The sequence below is a fragment of the Panicum virgatum genome, chromosome 9K (genome assembly GCF_016808335.1).
Source record: "Panicum virgatum strain AP13 chromosome 9K, P.virgatum_v5, whole genome shotgun sequence".
NCBI classification, from domain to species: Eukaryota; Viridiplantae; Streptophyta; class Magnoliopsida; order Poales; family Poaceae; genus Panicum; species Panicum virgatum.
In genome coordinates, this window is record NC_053144.1 from 31,194,037 (window position 1) to 31,214,940 (window position 20,904).

At 42.0% G+C, this 20,904-nt stretch overlaps 2 protein-coding genes across 4 annotated transcripts; one reads left to right on the forward strand and one right to left on the reverse strand.

Annotated features, from left to right (window-relative positions):
* The first annotated feature begins 4,149 nt into the window (after nucleotides 1-4,149).
* LOC120651238 (girdin-like) lies at nucleotides 4,150-16,402 on the forward strand. 3 transcript variants are annotated; one of them, XM_039928666.1, is made up of 12 exons: nucleotides 4,435-4,662; nucleotides 4,941-5,012; nucleotides 7,919-8,107; nucleotides 8,281-8,481; nucleotides 8,638-8,760; nucleotides 8,907-8,944; nucleotides 9,029-9,143; nucleotides 9,224-13,708; nucleotides 14,847-14,963; nucleotides 15,459-15,566; nucleotides 15,642-15,784; nucleotides 15,872-16,402. In XM_039928666.1, the coding sequence occupies exons 3-12, from the start codon at nucleotides 8,030-8,032 to the stop codon at nucleotides 16,101-16,103; spliced, it is 5,640 nt and encodes a 1,879-aa protein (XP_039784600.1). In that variant the 5' UTR covers nucleotides 4,435-4,662; nucleotides 4,941-5,012; nucleotides 7,919-8,029; the 3' UTR covers nucleotides 16,104-16,402. The 3 variants fall into 3 exon arrangements, with proteins under 3 accessions (XP_039784599.1, XP_039784601.1, XP_039784600.1); XM_039928665.1 differs by lacking the exon at nucleotides 4,941-5,012 and having other exon boundaries at nucleotides 4,150-4,662; XM_039928667.1 differs by lacking the exons at nucleotides 4,941-5,012; nucleotides 14,847-14,963; nucleotides 15,459-15,566; nucleotides 15,642-15,784; nucleotides 15,872-16,402 and adding an exon at nucleotides 14,247-14,573 and having other exon boundaries at nucleotides 4,150-4,662.
* A 1,349-nt stretch (nucleotides 16,403-17,751) lies between these two features.
* On the reverse strand, nucleotides 17,752-20,019 carry LOC120651239 (F-box/kelch-repeat protein At1g22040-like). Its single transcript, XM_039928668.1, has 2 exons — nucleotides 19,855-20,019; nucleotides 17,752-19,559 (listed from the first exon to the last, which is right to left on the reverse strand). Exon 2 carries the CDS (start codon nucleotides 19,533-19,535, stop codon nucleotides 18,105-18,107), a length of 1,431 nt encoding a protein of 476 aa, XP_039784602.1. The 5' UTR covers nucleotides 19,536-19,559; nucleotides 19,855-20,019; the 3' UTR covers nucleotides 17,752-18,104.
* Between the last annotated feature and the right edge of the window lie 885 nt (nucleotides 20,020-20,904).

Sequence of the window (20,904 nt, forward strand, 5' to 3'; positions counted from 1 at the left end):
TGCCTAGGCTCATGGGTGGCGATCTAGTCCCAGGATTGACGGTAACTAATGTATCTAATTAAGTTAAAACTCTTTTTAGGCTGTGTGTCGTTGCGGCTGAGGTCGGGAATATTTCATGTTGATGTATCACCTTTATGTATCCTCTTGAAATCAATAAAGTTTCCCCTTTCCAAAAAAATCTCCTTGTTCTACAGTTTCTCCTAGACGCAGCATAGGAGCAAGCATCAATGCTTGTGAGCAACACTTTGAATAAGCCATGCATGCATTTGGTCGAACAGGTTGCGGGCAGACATTAGAAGGGGGAGGGATGGCACACCAAGTTAGCTAGGTCCGCCAGGTTGAGGCCAATGGAGAGGTGGTAGTTGTAGGCCTCCATGTAGGTCCTGGAGCAAATGCGCATGCCTCGGCCATCTGGCCAAAAATCCTCAAAACCTAGCTTGAAATCTCTGAACCCTAGCCATGCCTAAATCAGAGAGGAGGGGGAGGGTCCATGTCGCCGGCCGTCAGCCATGAATCACCGAAGCTCCATTACAAATTGGCCATGCCTAAATCTGAGAGGAGGGGGTGAGGGGAGGAGGAGGAGGACTCGCATCATCGCTGGCCATCGGCCATGAATCACCGGAGCTCCATGAACGAATGGAAGGATGGGGAAGGAGACTGGAGAGGGGGGCAACATGTGTGTGACCGAATGCTAATTCCACGGTTGGCCATAGGTTTCAAACATCACGGTCGATCACGCACGCTAGTCTCAACCCGCGCCCTCACATGGTGGGCCCCACAGCATTCAATTTACCTTTTTGATTTCTCTTTCCCCATCCCACCTTCCGTCTCTACTCACTCTCTTTCCCAGGAGGGAAAATTTATTGGGGGACACTCTTCAAAGGTGGTTTTTGCTCTAGAACACTAAAAAATATGGTCTTTGCCCAGAGACACTGAAATTTTGTGGCCATTTGCCATAGCACATCGCCGTTGCCCTCCGTCTCCCTCGCGTCATTGTCATGCCTCCATCCTCTTCCTCCTGCTGCTCACGACACCCGCAGGTGCAACTGCTGCCGGCAGTGAGGAGCCGCCCGTTGCCGCCCCTTCCCGCCGCTGCCGCAGCCCCTCCTTGACGGCGCCGCCGCTCCTCTTGGATGTCGCCACCGCTTGATGTGGCCGCCACACCTCCCTGATGACGCCATGCCGTCGCACCGCTGATGTGCCTCCTTCTTCCTCCTCCTGCCAGCAGTGCGGGCGGGGCGTGGGGGCTCTAGTCAGGTGCGGCCGCCGACAGCTGGGCACTCAATGACGGGGGAGGGGGGCTCAGGCCCACGGTGCGCTCGCTCATCACCGATCTCGCACGGAGCTGGGCGGCGGAGGCCCTGTGGCAGCAGCTCGGCAAGCTCAGGCGTGGAGACGGGGGAAGGAGATGAGGTTAGGCAACAGCCGCCACGGCCACTTGCGTTGCTTGGGAAGATAAGGGGAAGATATCGTTGGAGAGGATGATAGGTGGGCCCTTTAACTACTGTAGCTAACGGTGTTAATAAGACCATCCATCCCATCCTTCTTAGTGTGCTGTGGCAAATGGCCACAAAATTTTAGTGTTTTGGGGCAAAGACCACATTTTTTAGTGTCCTGGAGCAAAAACCACATTTGAAGTGTCCCATGGCAAATTTTCCCTTCCCAGGATGGAGCAGTGGCAGGCATGGCGAGCAGCCAAGCAGCGAGCACCGCCCGCATGAGAAGCGGCGGTGGGGCTTGGCGGGCTTCTAGCGGAGCTGGTGTCTCTGGTTGGGGGAGCTCCGCGAGCTTTGCCCCTCAAGGGCGAGCGCGCGCGGCGGCTCGATGCGGCAGGCCGGCGGCGAGCTTCCCGAGGGAGCTTCGTCCGCAGTGTGACGGCTCGTTCCTCGGGGCTCGCCAACAGCGGTGGCGGCTGGGGATGTCCCCCGGGCGCGCGCCCCTGGTGGCGAGCTCCCTAGGGTGGCACCGTTTTTCTTTTTTCTATTTTGGATGCAAATTTTTTTAAAAACTTTTTTTCCTGATTCTTGTTTAGTTCTAGACGCAAAAGTTTTTTCTTCAAAAATTTATTCAGTTTTTCTCAAAATTTTCTCTTTCAAACTTTTTCACATCAAATTCTTTTCCTTTTCTCTCTAAAATATTTTTTCTAAAAAGTTTCTCCAAAACATTTTTATCAGAAAACAACAAAAAAATATCAAAAAGCAAAAAAAAAGTGGTCGGAAAATCGACCGTAGACCGTAGGGAGAGCTCCCTATGATCGCCCGTAAAATAGAATCACCCATACGTGACTCAACAGCGAATAGCAAGATGCCTGGACCCTCGAGGGAAAATATAAGATGTGTGTACACGTGGAATCTCATATTAACGATGGACGACGAATTGAGCTGGCTGTTTCAGAGACCGAAAATACAGCTGGCTTGAATAAAGTCATTACCATATAACAAATGTTGTATTGAGTTATACCGTTAAGTTGTAGATAAAGTAACAATAACACCATGCTATTAAGCAGCAATTTCATATCAATTTATATGCATTATTTGCTCAATCAAAAAATTCATTTGAGTAAACATTATCTATGTGCTCTAGGACACCAACTAAAAGCTCTCTACTACTTAGAAAAGGCGACACGCGCATATCACTAGTTTAAGAACAATGAATGCCATCTATCTGAATGGAGAATTTTGTCTTTGGTATCTGATGATGATACAAGACACTTTCCTCGATATGTTGCCCGAATCAATATTTGTAGGGTTTCATGCATATTTTCTGTTTGCAGATAAACCATAGTACTTTATTTGTGCACAAAGTATCCCATTTCATCTTAAAAAATGTTTTCTATTTTCTAAGTAAATATGATGTTACAATTAACTATGCTGGAGATTACGGACAATATTACCCACTTTGTATCCCCTCTTTTTTTTCTTGAAGTTGTTTAGCAATCTCTTTTTTCGTAACGTGTGGTCTGAAAAGTGAAGATTTTCCTATGAAAAATCTCTATTTAGGGTTATAACGTGTGGTTATTCTATATTCTCACATGTTGCATGTTGCAATGTGACATTGTCACAAGTACAGAAAGGTTCCTTGACAAAAAGAAAAAAGGGAAGGATAATGATGATATTCGCAATCGTGTTAATAATTAATTGAAGTAACCCTTCATCACACCCACCATTAGCTGTCCAGCACTTGTCCATCAGTCGCTACGCAATCCCCGCTACCAAACTACACCTCTCTTTCAAAAAAAAAAAACTACACCGAAAGATCACGCTAATGTCATTATAATTGCTGAAAATGTACTATTTGTGAGTAACCCTAATCTGTTTTTTTTGGGAACGAGCAACCCTAATCTGTAAGTAAACGAAATGCATGTCTAATTTTTATACTTACGTTGTTATATTCTTGAATACTGTACTTGATTTACTTTGATCGAGGAATAAAACTAGAAATGCTAATTAATGTGTTGTTATATGGGGTATACTCCCTCCATTTCAAATTATAATTCGTTTGATTTTTTTATCCAAATTTAATTACACGTCCTATTCAAAAATTTGTGTAAAATATCACTTTTTTTGTTGCAGCTTGCTTTATTAATAAAAATTAACAAGTGGTCAAACTTGAGGTTAAGAAACCAAAAAAACTATAATTTGGAATAGAGGGAGTACTAATTTTAGTTACAAACATATCATTAAAATGGCAATATTAATGGTATAATATCATAACTGGATCCGGTGAAAATTCTTAAGACTACAATTGTAATCTACTAGTACCTTTCCTGTCTTGTCTGCAAATTAATTGACCACTGCACTTTTCTACCCGTAGATATTTGAACTGCAAACTTTTCCAAATTTCTTGGGAATTTAATTAATCATTACGGAAAACTGAAGTGAGAACTGTCTTATTGTAAAGAGAACCATTAATTAAGCTAAACACTTTTTACCCTGGAAGTAGGGGGTGAAAAATGATTAACGAAGCTCACGCTCCTAGACTACTTACACTAGGCCAAGCAGGAAAGTAGTTTAATCAGTTCCTGTGGTCGCTAGAAAAAAAATAAAATAGTAAAATATAAAACAAAAGGTACAGCAGCAGGTGCGTGATTACAGTACGTTTACACTCTTACACATGTATACTTACTGACATTGAGTGCTGCGAATAGTTGCGTAACGAGTTGTTTAATGATGCGATAATCAAGCAAGCAGCGACCGGACGCCATGATTGTTGTCTTGGCTGACCACCTTCTTCCCTGCGCTGCCTGCCCAAGCAAGCTACCGGCGGGTGTCCGCTTAATCTACTTCTCTAAATTATAATCCAAGCCCAAATCGCTCAGCTTTGCCGAGCCGTCCGTGCCTTCTCTCTCTAAAAATCTGTAGCTCTCTCTCTCTCTCTGGGTGTCCTCTCTCTTGCAGTCATGTACTCATGCGGGATCCGGCTAACGCCCACCAAACCCCACAACCAGTCCCAGCAAGATCAGTACCACCACACACTCTCTCTCTCTCTCGCCCCCCCCCCCCCCCCCCCACCCCGGTCCGACCACCCTTTAAACCCGAGCTACCAGCTGCGGCGCCGGGGCGCGCGGCGGAGGCGTGCTCCAGCGCGGGGGATCTAACTTCACGTGCTCTGCTGGTTGGCGAGAAAGGAAGAAGAGGATAAACTGATCTCTCGAAAGCTGAGGTTCGCACGAATGATCTGCTATTTCCTTTCCCGCCCAAATCTTGTTTCTTCCCTGCCAAATGCTCCGCCTTTCGGGGTCGGCGGGATTAGCAGCTGCTTCCGGGGGCTCTCCATTTGGGCCTCTCTGGATTCATGGGAGTGAAAACCGGGATCTTGTGGGCTCATCTGTGTGATTAGATTAACTTTCGTGGACGTTTTGTCTAAATGTGGGGTTTGTTGCTATTTTCGTTGCATCTCAAAGCAATGCGTACATTTGATTTTTATTAGTGAAATCTCAGGCATTTCGAACAAGGGAGTAAATGTTGGGCAGATTTACTGGTAGGCTGTTGCAGAGCTGTTTAGCGCAAAAGGTGCGAACTTTTCCTCATAGTCTGTCAGTTGTTAGATTAGATACTTTAGTACGTGCGAGTAATTTCTTTTGGGGTCGTCCATCCAATCTGGTTTGTGGGAGCTCCTGCCGTATCCAATGATCTGTAATTAGGGCAAAGGTTGGTGGTGATTGTTTTGTTTGAACCAAAAGCTGTCTCTGTATCGATAAACATTTGCATCTTGAGCAAAGAATTAACTTTTCTTAGATTATTAGAGCACTACACTTACAACATTGAATCTTGTGCTAGTGCTCTGGTTCAGGTGCTGTATGAATCGTAAATTAGAAAAGCAGTCACTTTTGGAGGGTTTGGTGGATCTTGGCTGGCTTTGCTTTTTGATTAAATCTTAGAGTTTTTGCAGTTAGTTGGAAATGCTTTTGGTTGGTCATTTGTACAATGCTGATTGCCTTTATTGTTTTGGGGGTCCATCAGAACACTCATTCAACTCAAGTGCGTCTTTAGTGTAAAGACGAGAGCTTTTTGGAGGTGATCCTGAGTTTTCAATATTTTCCTTATGATTCAGGTGTGATATTTTGTTAAAGTACAACTTTTATGGATTCTTTGTCAAAACATCTGAACTCTTCCTGGATAGCGTTGAACTCTTTCTGGATTAGAGTTACACGAATAAAAAAGGTGGAAGAGATTCTTAGTGTGGCTATATTTCGATGAGGCGGTTCTTCTATTGTTTCTTTTCAATTTTGCATTACGCTTTACATTTGAATGGACAAACTGCACTACTGATAAACTGGCCTTATCTTATAAGGAACTGATATGAAATTGGGAAAGGCTTATGCAATATCAACTTAATCTTTGTATGTGTTCTTTCTCGAACATGCAGGAGATCTGTGTATCATTGCATTTGGAGAACAAAGTTTTAGGATTATAGAATGCACACACAAATACTCAAAAATACATAGCGCCGGGTACAGAGTATAAAATGACCAAACCAATCTTATATGTAGCTGCAGGATCCCCCTGACCATTTGTGTTTTGGGGCTTTTGTTAGCATTTATCAGACCCCATTAGCTTACACCAGAAGATGGCAGTTGGTGTTACTGTTTCATCTCTTTTATATTTTGAGTAAAATGCACCGTAGGTCCATCAACTTGTAAGAGATCAATTTCGAAATTGCATTTATGGATCCATAAACTTGTAATTTGTGTCACTTGGGTCTGCAAACTCTTAAAGTCCATTCTTAGGTCCATAAACTTGTAATTTGTGTCACCTAGGTCCATACCCCTCCATCTAACCTTCATGCACTGATATTGCACCAACATGAATCTACAGCCCACATGTTGCTGGAGTTTCACTAGAAGGGTGAAATTTAAGCCCCGATTTCGAATCAAGTGCATAGGGAGAGGAAAGCGGAGGGGTGCAAGACTTATTTTGGAAGTTATTGACATGTATTAGAATTCAAAGGGGAGCTTGCGGACTGTCATTGGTGAATTCTGGAGCTTAGACTTCGATATGACCTCCTAATATGGTTGGAGAGGAGGGGGTGATGTCTTGGAAACGATGGAGAAGGTCACAGAGGGACTCAACAACACGTGTACCATGGTAGGGGATATTAGACCCAATGTTTACAAATCGTCTAGTCGAACCTAGTCGCCATGGGACCGACTAGGTGACTAATCGTGATTAGTCGTCGACCAGACCGATTAGTCGAGACTAGTCGATCCTAGTCGTCCATATAATCGTCCTGCATATCAGGACCTATACGACTATATATATACACCTATATATACTATATTGTCTGTACAATAAATCAAGCATATGACTACATTAGTGTTTAGCTGCTGACTTACTTGTGAGAGTTGTTTTCTGCACTGTCCAGAATTCCATGTTCCAACCCTAAAAGCCCATACTACCAGCCCATGTCCCAGGAAATCAGCCCACAAATCAGCCACAGCCCTGGAACCTAGTCGTCCATGTCCAAGTCGGACGATTAATCGCGATTAGTCTTCGACTAATCGGACGACCAGAGTTTTGATCGAACAAATCGCGTCGGTTGCCCTTATCGGACACCAGGGACCGATAAGATCGACTAATCGCGACTAATCGCGATTAGTCGGACGACTTGTAAACATTGATTAGACCTCCGTGGTGCGGGTGGCCGGATATGGTAGCGCCATGTGTTGTTAAAAAAGCTCATGACGACGTTCGACTTGGGTCAACCCAGAGTAGTTCTCGGTGAGGGGTTGAAAGATATTCATGGACAGTGATATCAAGGCGACCTTTTTGGGCATGTCTGTAGCCACATAACTACGTATGGATGAAATTCATGGACCTAAAAATGCACTTTTGAAGTTTATGGACCTAAGTGTCATAAATTACAAGTTTATGGACCGAAAAATGCGTTTTTAGAGTTTATGGACCTATGTTTTCAAAGTTTATGGACCTAAATGTTACAAGTTACAAGTTGATGGTCTTAAAAATACACTTTTGGAGTTCGTGGACCTAAATGACACACCCTTACAAGTTGGTGGACCTCTGGTGCATTTTGCTCTTATATTTTTGAAATTCATGGACCTAAAAATGCACTTTTGAAGTTTATGGACCTAAGTGTCATAAATTACAAGTTTATGGACCGAAAAATGCGTTTTTAGAGTTTATGGACCTATGTTTTCAAAGTTTATGGACCTAAATGTTACAAGTTACAAGTTGATGGTCTTAAAAATACACTTTTGGAGTTCGTGGACCTAAATGACACACCCTTACAAGTTGGTGGACCTCTGGTGCATTTTGCTCTTATATTTTTGTTCATGGTCAGAATATGGTCCATGTTTGATGATTTCTGGTTTGTTGTGCGAATTTTACCCCTTTTATATCTGAAAGGAGATGAATTACATTTATTAACATGAGGAAGTTTGTGTTTCCTTTGCTTTCAGACAAAAAAGAATGTTGATCCTTCTACACTTGAGAGACGTTTAAACTGCAACACTTGAGACTTGAGAGACTTTTAAATTGCAAACTATCTGGGAGACGTTTATACTGTCACAATGTCAAGAGTACCAAAATGGAAGATTGAAAAGACCAAAGTCAAGGTTGTATTCCGGCTGCAATTCCATGCAACAAATGTGAGTTCTGATACATTTATTTTGATCCAATTATTTCTTCTTGTCCTGGTTGAATCTTATTTTTTTGTCAAATTATACTTCCTTTTTACCAGTCTTGCTTGTGCAGTATAAGTGAACATAACTCATTTCTGCAAAGGAGGCTTAATCTGTTACATTAAATATTTTGGTTGCAGATTCCATCAACAGGATGGGACAAACTATTTTTGTCCTTCATCTCTGCTCATACAGGGAAGGTGACTGCAAAAACAAATAAAGCAAATGTCAGGAATGGAAGCTGCAAATGGCCAGATCCTATCTATGAAGCAACACAGCTTCTTCAGGATTCTCGGACTAAGACATATGATGACAAGCTCTATAAGCTTGTTGTAGCCATGGTCTGTTCTAAAATTTGTGTTAATGTTGTTCTCTGTCTTTCCGTCTCTCCCAATGGTCTTGTTAAATCAAGATGTTGATTTCTGTCAAACTAAGCACTGGATGAATTTACTAATATGTGACGTTTGCTGTCTTCCCCATATTCGTGGAAAAAACAGGGGACTTCAAGGTCAAGTATTCTTGGGGAGGTTGATGTCAATCTTGCCGAATTCGCAGAAGCTCTGAAACCTGCTTCAATAACACTTCCTCTTCGTGGTTCCGACTCGGGGACGCTATTAAATGTATGAATCTTAGAAAATGTTTCTTTTATTATACCAGTAGTCTAGTAGTCATAAAAAAAAACTAGTGTTATTCTATGGTGAGAATTAGTTCAACAGTTTTGCTGCTATTTTTTATCTAATGTAGTTCTTTGATCAAATTGTTTCAGATCACTGCACAACTTCTCAATACTAAAACTGGTTTCAGGTTTGCTCACCATGCAACAATGTATGTTATTCAACAAAAGAATCTATTGGTTCCAATCCTTTTGAATTCTTTTTTTTGCTACAGAGAATTTGAGCAGCAAAGGGAAACTGGGGCCAGAAGTTCTCAGCAGTTGTTGAACCAAAGAAGTCATGATCCTGCTGAAGTTGCCGCGGCCTCATCAGACATCGGCACCGATAAGGTTGGTGAATAATATTGATGATTTGGTCAGCATTATTTCTGCTGATTTGGTGATAGACTTTCCTGTCTCATGCTCAATAGGTTAATGCAAGGATTAAGCTAAAAGAAACTTCTCTGGGGTTCCCATTTGTAGAAGATTCTGCAGGGTCAACTGAAGACTATGAAAACTCGTCGCATACATCAGATGGCATTTTTACTGAAAAGAATGATCCATATGGTGCACATGAAATCAGTAGCTTTAGGAGCTCAGGTGACCTACCTCTTTGTCCGACCAGTCAAAGTCCTACACCAGAGAAGGGAGCTCATTGGGGTAAACACCTTGCACCACAGGGGAGCAATGTCTGGACTCATGGCTGGAGTCCTGAGTACTCTGCTGATAAAGATCTAGCTACTGCTCATGATGAGAATAACCAGCTTAGAACCAGATTGGAGGTGGCTGAGTCGGCTTTTTCTCAGCTTAAGACAGAAGCTACATCTCTGGAGCATGTTACCGACAAGTTAGGCACTGAGACACAGGGCCTTGCCCAACAGCTCGCTGTTGAACTTATGTCACGGAATCAGCTCACTACTGAAGTATCCTTACTCCGAACAGAATGTTCTAAACTGAAAAAAGAGTTGAAAGAAATGAGATCTTCTAAAGTTCTGCAGAAAAAATCTGATGCAGAAGATAATACTATGAGCAAGTATGGTAATGATATTATTGCTACTGATCCCGTACATCATCTCCAAACTGAATGGCTGCAGGGTTTGCTGCTTCTCGAAAGTAAACTGCAGCAGACCAGAAACAATGCTCTCCATGGACTACAAGCAAGTGATCTTGATTTTCTTCTCGCTGATCTGGGGGCACTTCAGCGTGTCATTGAGAACCTCAAGCAAGGTGTTCAGCCAGGACAAATCAATGAAAATCACTATGCAGAAAATTTGGTTCCACTTCCAAATACTAGTCATCTATCAAATTTAGCACATCATGATACCCTCAAGAAAAGTTCGGGTGGTAATACAGGCACGATGGAAGAGAAGATGTGTGAGCTCCTGCAGAAGCTGGAGAACTCAAAAACTGAGAAGGAGAGTCTCCTGGAGAAGATGAGCCACATGGAGCGCTACTATGAATCCTTTATCCATAAGCTAGAGGAGAACCAGAAGCAGACAGCAATTGAATTAGAAAATCTCAAGAAAGAGCATAACTCTTGCTTCTACACTGTTTCTGTCCTTCAAGCTCAGAAGCAAAAAATGCACGAGGAAATGAATGATCAGTTAATGAGGTTTGTTGAGGACAGAACAGCTTTAGAAGCTCAAAATAAGGAGCTTGAGAGGAGGGCTCTTGCTACAGAAACTGCACTCAAAAGGGTTCGATTCAATTATTCTGCAGCTGTGGAACGTCTACAGAAAGACCTTGAGTTACTGTCATTTCAGGTTCTCTCTATGTATGAGTCAAATGAAACTCTAGCAAAGCAATCCTTTTTAGAAGATTGTGATAGTTTGCCTGAAGAACACTCTGCTGTAGCAGATTTATGTGGGAATAAAGAACCTGAACAATACATTCTTGCGGAGAAAGAACCTCAAGCGTTTCTAGAAAACAATTGTACTCTGGACAAAATGGATGGCCAGAAAAACCTTCGCACATTAAAGATTGAAGAGCTCCGTGTGAGATCAGAATTTCATGTACATGGTAATACTGATTCAAGGGGGAACCACTCAAACATGGTAAGGCCAAAAAGGACCTCTTGCACTATGGAGTCTGAGCTTTTAGAAATGTTTATTGCCAACATGGAGTGCCAGGTATTCTCTGATGTGCTACGTGAATCTCACTTTGCTGCATTGGATATAATCAAATGCATGCAGGGAAGGTTGCACATGTTAGAAAAGAAGCTTCATGACTCTAATGATGCCAAACAATCTCTAGGGCTCAAGTTGAGCTCTGCATTGGACCAAGCCAAAAGTGTCAAAGAAAGCGAAGCAAGATATATTTTGAAGTGTGATGATCTGACTGTAAGGAACCAAATATTAGAAGCAAAACTCCATGATATTACAGTTGAAAATGCTTTGTTTATGGAAAAGTTCACGGAGTCTGAAAGACTTGTTCAGGAACATAGTGCTTGTGAAAGCAAGTACAAGGTCTGCGCTGAAGAAAGGGAGAGATTCGAGAACCTTTTAATCAAAGAAAGTCTACTAACTGACCAGCTTCAGGGTGAGCTCAGATCATTAAGAGAAGGTTTTGAGGCCATGAAAGAAGAGTTAGATAAGCAATCATCCATTAACAATGATATACGGAAGTTTTCTACATACCTTCAAGATCAACTGGGTGGACTCTGCTCTAAAATTATGTCTTTTAACAAGGAAATCAACATTTCAGGCTTAGATGATGCATCTTTCCAGCATGAACTTGAGAGCAAGAATTATGCTGCTGTGATGAAAAGTTTGGAATTCTTCCATCAGCAAACATGTAACAAGGTCCTTCATGTTCAACAGGAGAAGGAAACAATGGTGGAAATGTGTGATGCTCTGCAGAGAAGGTCAGAGAAGGCGGAATCAGAACTGCATGATATGAAGCAGAAGTACGTATGTGATTTGGATGCTACAAATCAGAAGCTAAACTTTTCTGAAGAACTTGTAGAGAAGCTTCAGCAAGAACTGCAGGACATGGCTCACAAACTTAGGATTAGCTCAGATTCTCAAGAAAAATATTCTGTTACCAATAGTGGCTTATCATCAAAGTTGTCACTAATGGAAGTTGAACTGCAGCATGCAACTAGTAAGAATGAGGCTCTTGTTGAAAAATTGAAAGAATTTGGTGTCACTGTTGAGGAACTTGAGAGGACCAAAATAAGTCTTGCTCAATATAAGGAGGATACCCAAACCTTGACCCAGTCATTACAGTTTAAAGATGAAATGCTAGTGCAAATGGAAAGTGAAATCAAACTTTTGCATGATGATTTGAGATGCACTGGTGAGAATTTGCTAAGAGAAAAGAGCCTTAAGGAAGAACTTGAGTCTGCCCTTGCAAGTCTTACATCACAGCTTGGTGAGAAGGATCTGGTCCTACTTTCTTTCAATGAGCAGAAAACAGAATCAATTCATCTGAAAGACCAGCTTTTGGACATGGAAAAGGCAAACAGTATAATGCAAGGTGCGCTCTTGCAGAGTGAACAAATCCAAAGGGACCTGAGCTGTAAGAATCAGTCTCTTCACTCCCAACTTTCAAATCTGGGAAACCAGTTAGGAATAGTTCTTGAGGTCATGCTTTCCACCGAGATTGAAGCGATATATATGAGAAGTCAGGTAAGAGAGGCTGTTGTGCAACTTAATATGTTAAGAAATGACTTTGAGAAACTTCAACTCAAAAGCAAAGATGCTGATGAACTATTACGGGTTCACATGTCTACTCAAGCAGAATTGGCCGATAGAAATAGCATGCTTGAAGCCGCTATCCATTCTCTTGAAATCAATCTCTGCAGTGTTAGTCAAGAGAAGAAAGGACTTGAGGAGCTTATGAAAGGACATGAGGAAGCATTGACAGAAGCAAATAATAACAAGTCTTGTGACATAGCAGGCGATAACAGTGAGAAAATAGTGGAGGATCGTGATGAGATTTCACATCTTAGAGTCTTGCTGGCAGATCTTGAAGAGCAGGTTGATAATGTGAAGTTCACAAAAGATGAGACTGAAATTTTAAACATCATTCTTAGGTCAAAGTTGGAGGAACAACACGCTGTGATGTCATCATTGCTACAGAATCAAAGGCTAGAGTTGACAAATGTAATAGAACACAACAAGGATCTCACCCAAAAACTTGCCGAACAAAGTCTGAAGGCAGAAGAGTTCAAAAACTTGTCGATCCATTTGAGAGAGCTAAAAGAAAAGGCTGAAATTGGAAGAAAGGAGAAGGAAGGATCATTACATGCCATGCAAGATTCCCTTAGAATTGCATTTATTAAGGAGCAGTATGAATCGAAGGTTCAAGAGCTGAAAGGTCAAGTTTTTGTCAATAAAAAATATGCTGAAGAGATGCTGCTGAAGCTGCAAAATGCTTTGGATGATGTTGAAACTGGGAAGAAAAATGAGATTGCTCTTGCTAAGAGAATCGAAGAGTTGTCGATTAAAATTTCTGAAATGGAGGTAGAGATGCATGATTTATCAACTGATAAAAGAGAATTGTCAAATGCATATGACAGCATGATGACAGAACTAGAATGCACAAAATTAAACTTAGATTGCTGCAATGAAGAAAAGCTGAAGATTGAAGTCTCTCTTGTGGAGTGCTGTGAGGAACGTAACAGAATAAGGGTGGAACTTGATCTGGTTAAGAAATTATTGGAGAATATGGCATTAACAGACAAGAACACATCACATGACAGATCTGGATCATACACCCCTGTAACCACGTCCATCGGGCATATTCTTGGAGATGGCGAGGCAGAGACTGCATCAAAGACTACACCAAGTACAATAGAAATGGATTCAGCGTTACAGGAATACGAAATTCAGAGCCGAAGCTTAACATCAAATTTGTCTCGAGCAGATGATATTGGGACGTTTGGTGAAGATGAAGCGAGCAAAAGCTTGGAGGTAATCGATCCACGAATTGTTTGCCTTTTGTTATTGTACTTATATTGTTAGACTAATGGCAGAACCTAGAAAATGGCAGCTTAAAAATATTTGCCAGATTCGCTTTGCTGATTACCTCCATACCCCTAAAAAGTTCAGTCACACCTGTATGCCCTCGCGCGAACTTTTTTTTTTACCCGTGTACCCCTAAAAAGTTCACGCGAGGGCATACAGGTGCGGCCGAACTTTTTAGAGGTATGGAGGTAACAAGCAACTTTCGTAAGGGCATACAGGTTAAACACTTGATATATTTAGCATGGCATATAAACCTCTTTGTGGCCTTGAGGCATAGGGAAATATGACCCACTATATGAAATTTTAGAATGAGGCCCCTTTCTAGCACATAAAATAGACATTATTAGCATGTGAGGGAATTGGTCAATATTCTGACATGCCAAAATGTTTAAGTCAGCTTAAAAATATCTTCTGGTGTATATTCAATAATTATGACCAGCCTGAGTGTGTCTGGGATTTTAACCGTTTGCTTGGGCTTGTCAAGCTTACTAGCCAAGTTCTTGTGACCCTAGACAAGACAAAGCCAAACCAACCTACAAGACACTGAACTCCAACCTTGACAGACCCAACTCACAAATACATGTAGGTAATATAAGTCCTTTTTGGTACTCAAATTTGAGAAAGCTGTTTGTTAATTGTTTTTATTTTGGTTGTACTGATTAGAAATGTGAGTTGTTTAATGATTCCAACTTTTTTTTTTCATCTTTGATCATTAATATTTAAAGAACTATGTTGATTGGCAACATATGGTTGATTTCACTAGATTCATTAAGGGATACATTTTCATAATTATAATCAATTCTATTTCAAATTATCACATTTTATACAAAGGACTAGTCAGAAAGTGTCATATTGTAGAGTCGTAGACCATGTTGATATCCTGAACAACTTGCATCTAGGTTAATGTTATAGATCACACGTTGTGCTTTGACCTGTTATCTTACTGAAGCAAATATATGTTGAAGTCACTTGGATGAGGGCAGTGTACATTTTCAACACCATTCGTTATATCTTCTGTTCCACAATGACTAATGTTCATAGTGGTGACTGCCTGTTCAGCTTACTTTGTTTTTCTATTTCACAGAATTGCGATAAGGAATGTGAATCATCAATAGAGAATCATTTGAATGGTAATAGCATCAAAGATATTTCTAGAGAGCATAAGAAATTAGCAACCGAATTGAACCTTTTCCAGAAGGAGGTATGATGAAACAACTCTTTGGTGCATTATTTCTTTCAGGTTGTAATGCATACTGTGTGAAAATCAAATTTCATGGAAAAATGTGAGCCTACCAGTTTCGGGATTATCATTTCTTTCCCAGGCTTCTATATGGAGACAGAAAGATACAGATGCTAGTACACGTATAGTTGTTAGAACTTGCTGAGATTTTATCATATTATATGAATTGCAAAAATGGGGTGATGTGATGCAGCAAACTTGCTGGTTTGCTTGTGTTACACAATGGACGTAACTTGAATCGGAAATTTGCTGGTTTGCCGTATTTGCATTACATGCAACTTATGCGATAACTGGATTGGTAACATTAACTCAACATCATAGTGACAAGAATCTTTGGTACTATGTAACTTAGTATATGAAATCATGAAGTTTCTAACTGCCATTAGACCATTTAAGAAACTATATTTTTGTACACATCAGTAATAACATACTAATGAAAATTGTTTTTATATGCAGCTGGAAAAATTGAGAAATGAGAACCTGTCTCCTCTTCTTCCTCATGACATTAATCTTATTGATCCATCACTCAGTGGTTTGGAAAGGACATTGTCACAACTTGATATGGTATGTTTGCAATGTCTATAGTAAACGTGACCTGTACTTCAACAGTTCACATTTTTGCATTTGTTATTACTCTAGGCAAATGAGCATTTGGAAAGTATTTTTCCATCATTTAAAGTGCTTCCTGGATCTGGCAATGCCTTGGAAAGGGTACTTGCTTTGGAACTTGAGCTCGCAGAAGCTCTCCAAGCAAAGAAGAAAACAGACATCCTTTTCCAGAGGTAACTGATTCAAGTGGCGTTTTCTTTTGCCTTTTATTTTTAAATTTGACTAAACCCTATATTTACTGATTCTTTTCCTTGCTATAGTTCATTCTTGAAACAGCACAATGACGAAGCAGCAGTCTTCCAAAGCTTCAGAGACATCAACGAACTGATACAAGATACTATCGAGTTGAAGAGAAGGCAAGTAGCAGTAGAAAGTGAACTAAAAGAGATGCAGGGCAGATACTCAGAGCTCAGTGTGCAGTTTGCCGAGGTGGAGGGAGAAAGGCAGAAGCTCGAAATGAATCTGAAGAACCAGTCACCGTGGAAATCATAGTAACCAAACAGAAAACTGGAGATGAAAAAAAAATGTCTGCCAGTTGCAAGCTTTGTAAACAATCTTCTGCGACGGCAATGAACACATTTTGTAATGTAAATATCAGTAGAATCTCAGCATATGTATCAATTGTAGAGTTGTATGTGAATGTGATATACATAAATGTAACACCTTGTACAACCCCTGCAGCTCAGCTAAATTCTTGTTAATTAATTTTCTTGTGCCAATAACCAGCAGCCTTTCAAGAGTGTATTCACATCTGCTGAATCTTTAACGTTGATTGGAGCAACTCCTTGATCTGATGTTGGTACTGCCAAACAGAAAGAACCTTTTATTCATTTTCTTCTTCATGAAGTTCTGATGTGAAAACCAAATATCCCTATGTAACATTGCCTTGTCTTCGACATGGGTTTTATTTCAGGATAGCTTATTATGTTTTTGACCTTCTAAACTTTTGAACTAGTCGTGTCAACCAAATTATGTTGCTTTTCCTCATAGAAGATTCAATAATAATTACTTACTTAGATTGATATGTTCACCAGATAGAACATTAAGGTGTTGACATCTTGTTCCTGAAATGTTTACTGAATATTCTAACTGTTTCTATTTGGCATCGCAATTTCTATGTTGAAAGATGTGCATATCAATCTCTAACTGTTTCAAAATTGAAAAACGCTACCTGCCATTTTTGTAGGTGCGAATATTGCTACCTGCTAACATCAGATCATGATATGCTTTCTACAAATTTTCTTTTCACAGTTATTGTTGACAATTGACAGATAGCAACATGGGACAAGTGACATCAGGAGTCAATAGAAAAAACACACCCAAGTCTGCAGATCACATTCGTCTGTACCGGAGCGCCTCACATTTTTGACCAGCAATAGTTAAGGCAAGCCGGCGACCAGAGCAAAATGTGCGAAAAGCATCAGGAAAGCATGGATCCGATTCATACTGGTACTGCCCCGCTCTAGAATCTGATAATGTTCTGATGCGAAACCCTTATGTGCCACCATTTCAAACCAAAGAAAGAATACGCAATAAAGAACATATGTATAGATCCAAGACTCTGAAAGCGAGTCAGGAGCAGATTTGCAACAAGAAATGACAGACCAGTCTTCAGTGTGAGGCATACTGGCGTCCAACTAATGCGTTGTTAACTTTGAGATTGGCATATGTGATGTGGCAAAGAAAACCATAAAAATTAACTGACCAAAGGGAATGCTTAAGTTTTTTTATGAAATAAAGCATTTCCATGTGTCACTAGACCCCCCCCCCCCCCCCGCCCCGCGTCACCCCCCAGCATTAATGTAAGAAGACCTCTCACGCAAGCCGAAAAAAACCCTGCCCCATCCTTACACAGGGTGTCATAAATCATACTGTAACCCGTGTGAGAGCGGGTCAGGATGAGCCAGAACCTATTTTCCATGTGCTTTGGCGTGTAGGCAAACTAGGGGATTTTTTTACCTCAGTTTGAAATTCGCTCCCACCGGGAGTCGAACCCAGAACCGGAGTGCTACTAAGGCCACCTAACCAATCCAGCTAGGCACCCGTTCGCGAGGTATCAGAAGAATATCAACAAAACTGAAACAATGTCTAGATGGGTTATTGACATTGTTGAGACCATTCCACATACTTCCATACGAAATCAGACAAAAAGGGATGAACAATAGAATTTACAGCAGTTTGAACAATGAACACGAGTTCAGATAGTACTCAGCACTATTGCCTTTGGAATTGGACAAAGTGTGACGGCTTTCACCAATCTCATGTGATGTTATATACATACGTAGAGTTAAAGCAAATCCTTATACAATTGAATTACCCAAAGTGCGCATACATAAGTACATTGCTGGCACACTACTTTCTGCAGTTCACTGATCACATCTGTAACACAAGATGAAGATCCTCTGTTCTTAATGTTGAAGCCCCAAAAGTCACCTGAGCAGATCAGATGTATGGCAGAAACATATTCATAACTGATACATGATCCAGAGCAACTCATATGCTGAGAATCTGGCAGCTGACGAGTTCAGCACCTGCAATATTCTTCGTTGCAATGGCTTTCCAAACATCTGCTTCCTGCTCCAAGGACACATCTGGGTTTTGGCAGGTTGTGCCAGCCGAAGTGGCTGCCACATCTGTAGGCTTCAGAAGGGCTGTTTGCATAATGTTGATTGTGTTGTCCACATCCTTGATGATCAAATGGAGCTTCCCAAGAAATCCTACAAGCAAGTACGGACTTTCCGACTCGGCAAAGTCCCCAACAGGTACCTGGCTTACAGCAACCTTCCAAGTATCCTCCTGAGGATCATAGTTCTTTATCTTACCGCTGTCAGAAGAAGTTGGTGGCTCCAAGGCATACAGGTCCCCATCTACAATGGTACTTAATTTTGTTCCAGCCTGCCTTGCAGGCCAACCCTCGCTCATGCCCACAGGCATTTCTGCCCATGAATTTGCCTCAGGATCAAATGTCTCCCCACCAACATCAACAAAGAAGGGCCAGGAATAAAGGCTCTGAGGAACATATAGCTTCCCTCTGTATGAGGTCATTCCAGTAGCAATCGGCTTCAGTAGCTCAGCTAGGAAGGCAGTTGGTAGAGCTTGCGCTTTCGAGAATGTCATATCTGGCAATTCTGCCCAAACCCCGGTTGCCGGGTCAAACACTTCGACAGATTGGAGTGGAGTTAACCCGTCGTTGCCTTTGCTCACACCACCAACAACGTACAGCTTGTTGTTTAACAGGCTAGCCTTGCAAAAGGCACGCCCGGTGCTCATTGGGCTCACCTCCTGCCATGAATTGACAATGGGGTCATACCTCCACACGGACTTCATCGCGAAAGCTCTAGAGAAGCCGCCCAAAACATAAAGGCAGCCATCAACGGTGCCAATGGCGCAGCCGCAGAACGGTATACTGTCTAACAAATCCTTGTGACCAAACCAGCCTCTGATAGCATAGGAGATCCTGATGCCAGCGCTCAACAGATCCATCAATCCCATCCCGGAGACACCACTCCTGCACTCTCCTCTTCGATGACTGATCCCAGGCATGAGTGGCAGCCTCTGCCATTGGTTGCTAACCGGATCAAAAGCGTGCCAAATCAGCTTGTGATCATCTGCCGTTTTCATCAGTACGTAGAGCCACTCTTCGGCCAAGCCAAATTCCCCCCGAAGACGGTACAGCTCCGCGCCAGTGATGGCGGCCTTCCAGCTCCGGGAGACCCTCTTGGCCTTGAGGTACCCGATCCTCGGCATCCTCGCGAGGATTTGCAGCGAGATCTCGTCCGGGAGCCCGGGGATAAGCCGCGGGTGGTGATGGCCACAAGGAGGAATCGACGACAGCCGCAGCTTCTTGGAGGATTCTGGTCCCAGAGCTTCGCCGTGCTCCCGTGGCTGGTTCTTGCTGGCTTGGGAGCTCAAGAACGCCCCCATTTGAACTCTTTGGCAACTTTTTATCTGCAAACAAATCAAATAGAAAAATTCACAACCGGACCGGTGAGCAAAGGCACAAATTGAGCAGCAATAATGGAGAAAAATATGGCAATTACATGCCTAAAAGCCTAAGAATCACACAGCATGACAAAAAAAAAATCTAAAATTACCAAACCCCAAGGAAGGGTTCAACAAAACTCAGAAATCGTCCTCAAATTCCCAAGAAACACGCCCAATAAAGGCGCGTTTCCTGGCCCATAAATCCCAGGACGACCAAACCGCATCAGGCGCATTACGAATCGGGTGATCTGGAACTTACTGTTCAGCGCAGGGGCAGGAGGAGCATGAGCGTCGCATCTGGTGGCGCGTGGAGCATTCCAACCCGCGCCTGAGTGGGACAAGGAGATGGCAAGGGAGATGAGGTATTTATTTTGGCATCCTTCTGGCTGGTAGCTTTCAGGATTTTGCTTTTCTTTTTACCTTTGCCGCTTTGCATGCACTGGCCGGCCCTTTCTTATTCTCTTCAACAATTTTTTTAAAAGAATAATATATCAAACTCGTATTTTTTTTTCTCCATCCACTCCTACTCCCTCCGTTCTAAATTATATGTCGTTCAACTTTTTTGACCTCAAATATGACCTCTAGTCTTATTCAAAAATTTATACAAAATATCACTTTTGTTGTAGTTTATTTTATCAATTCAAGTTCTACAAAAATAACTTAAATTTAACTATGTTTACATAATTTTTTTAATAAGACGAGTAGTCAAATTTGAAGTTAAAAAAGTCACGACTTACGATTTGGAACAGAGGAAATACGTCCTAAAATAACTGCACTTCTAGATTTTTTTTTCGCGAACGTGCTTGAGCACGTGTTTCGTTAAGAGGAAAGCAGTACGACCATTACAAACTTTAATAGACAGAGGCTATTAAAGCGGACGACCTCACGACAAACAAGAACAGCAAGAACAAACTGAGGAGCAGACATTCAAACCTACAAACCTAGCCACAACCATACAACTGAACCTGCTAAAGGATACCACAACGTTAAGGGTGCAAAGGTCTACAACGCAATCAAGGTGGCAAAGCATCCACCCAACCAGCTAACCATGGCAGCAAAGCATCCGCTCGAGACGACTCCCAACCAACACAACGACGGCGGCAAAGCATCCACCAGAGCAGAACGGTGGCAAAGTATCTGCTAGAGAAGAGAGGGGACCCAACCCGAAACAATGTAGATACAACTGAGCGAAGGCATGCGCAGAAGCAGACGACCACCACCATCAGAGCTTCCAAGACGACACCTCAAGGGAGGGAGCGACGCCACAAGAGCCATCGTCGTCCGACCAATATGGTCAAGGTTTTCATCT

Excerpts from the sequence above, each read along its gene's own strand:
- LOC120651238 (XM_039928665.1), top strand. The coding sequence starts at position 8,030 with ATGTCAAGAGTACCAAAATGGAAGATTGAAAAGACCAAAGTCAAGGTT. Across the intron at positions 8,108-8,280 it reads TGCAATTCCATGCAACAAAT|ATTCCATCAACAGGATGGGA; the intron begins GTGAGTTCTGAT and ends TTTTGGTTGCAG. Across the intron at positions 9,144-9,223 it reads CAGACATCGGCACCGATAAG|GTTAATGCAAGGATTAAGCT; the intron begins GTTGGTGAATAA and ends CATGCTCAATAG.
- LOC120651239 (XM_039928668.1), bottom strand. The coding sequence starts at position 19,535 with ATGGGGGCGTTCTTGAGCTCCCAAGCCAGCAAGAACCAGCCACGGGAG.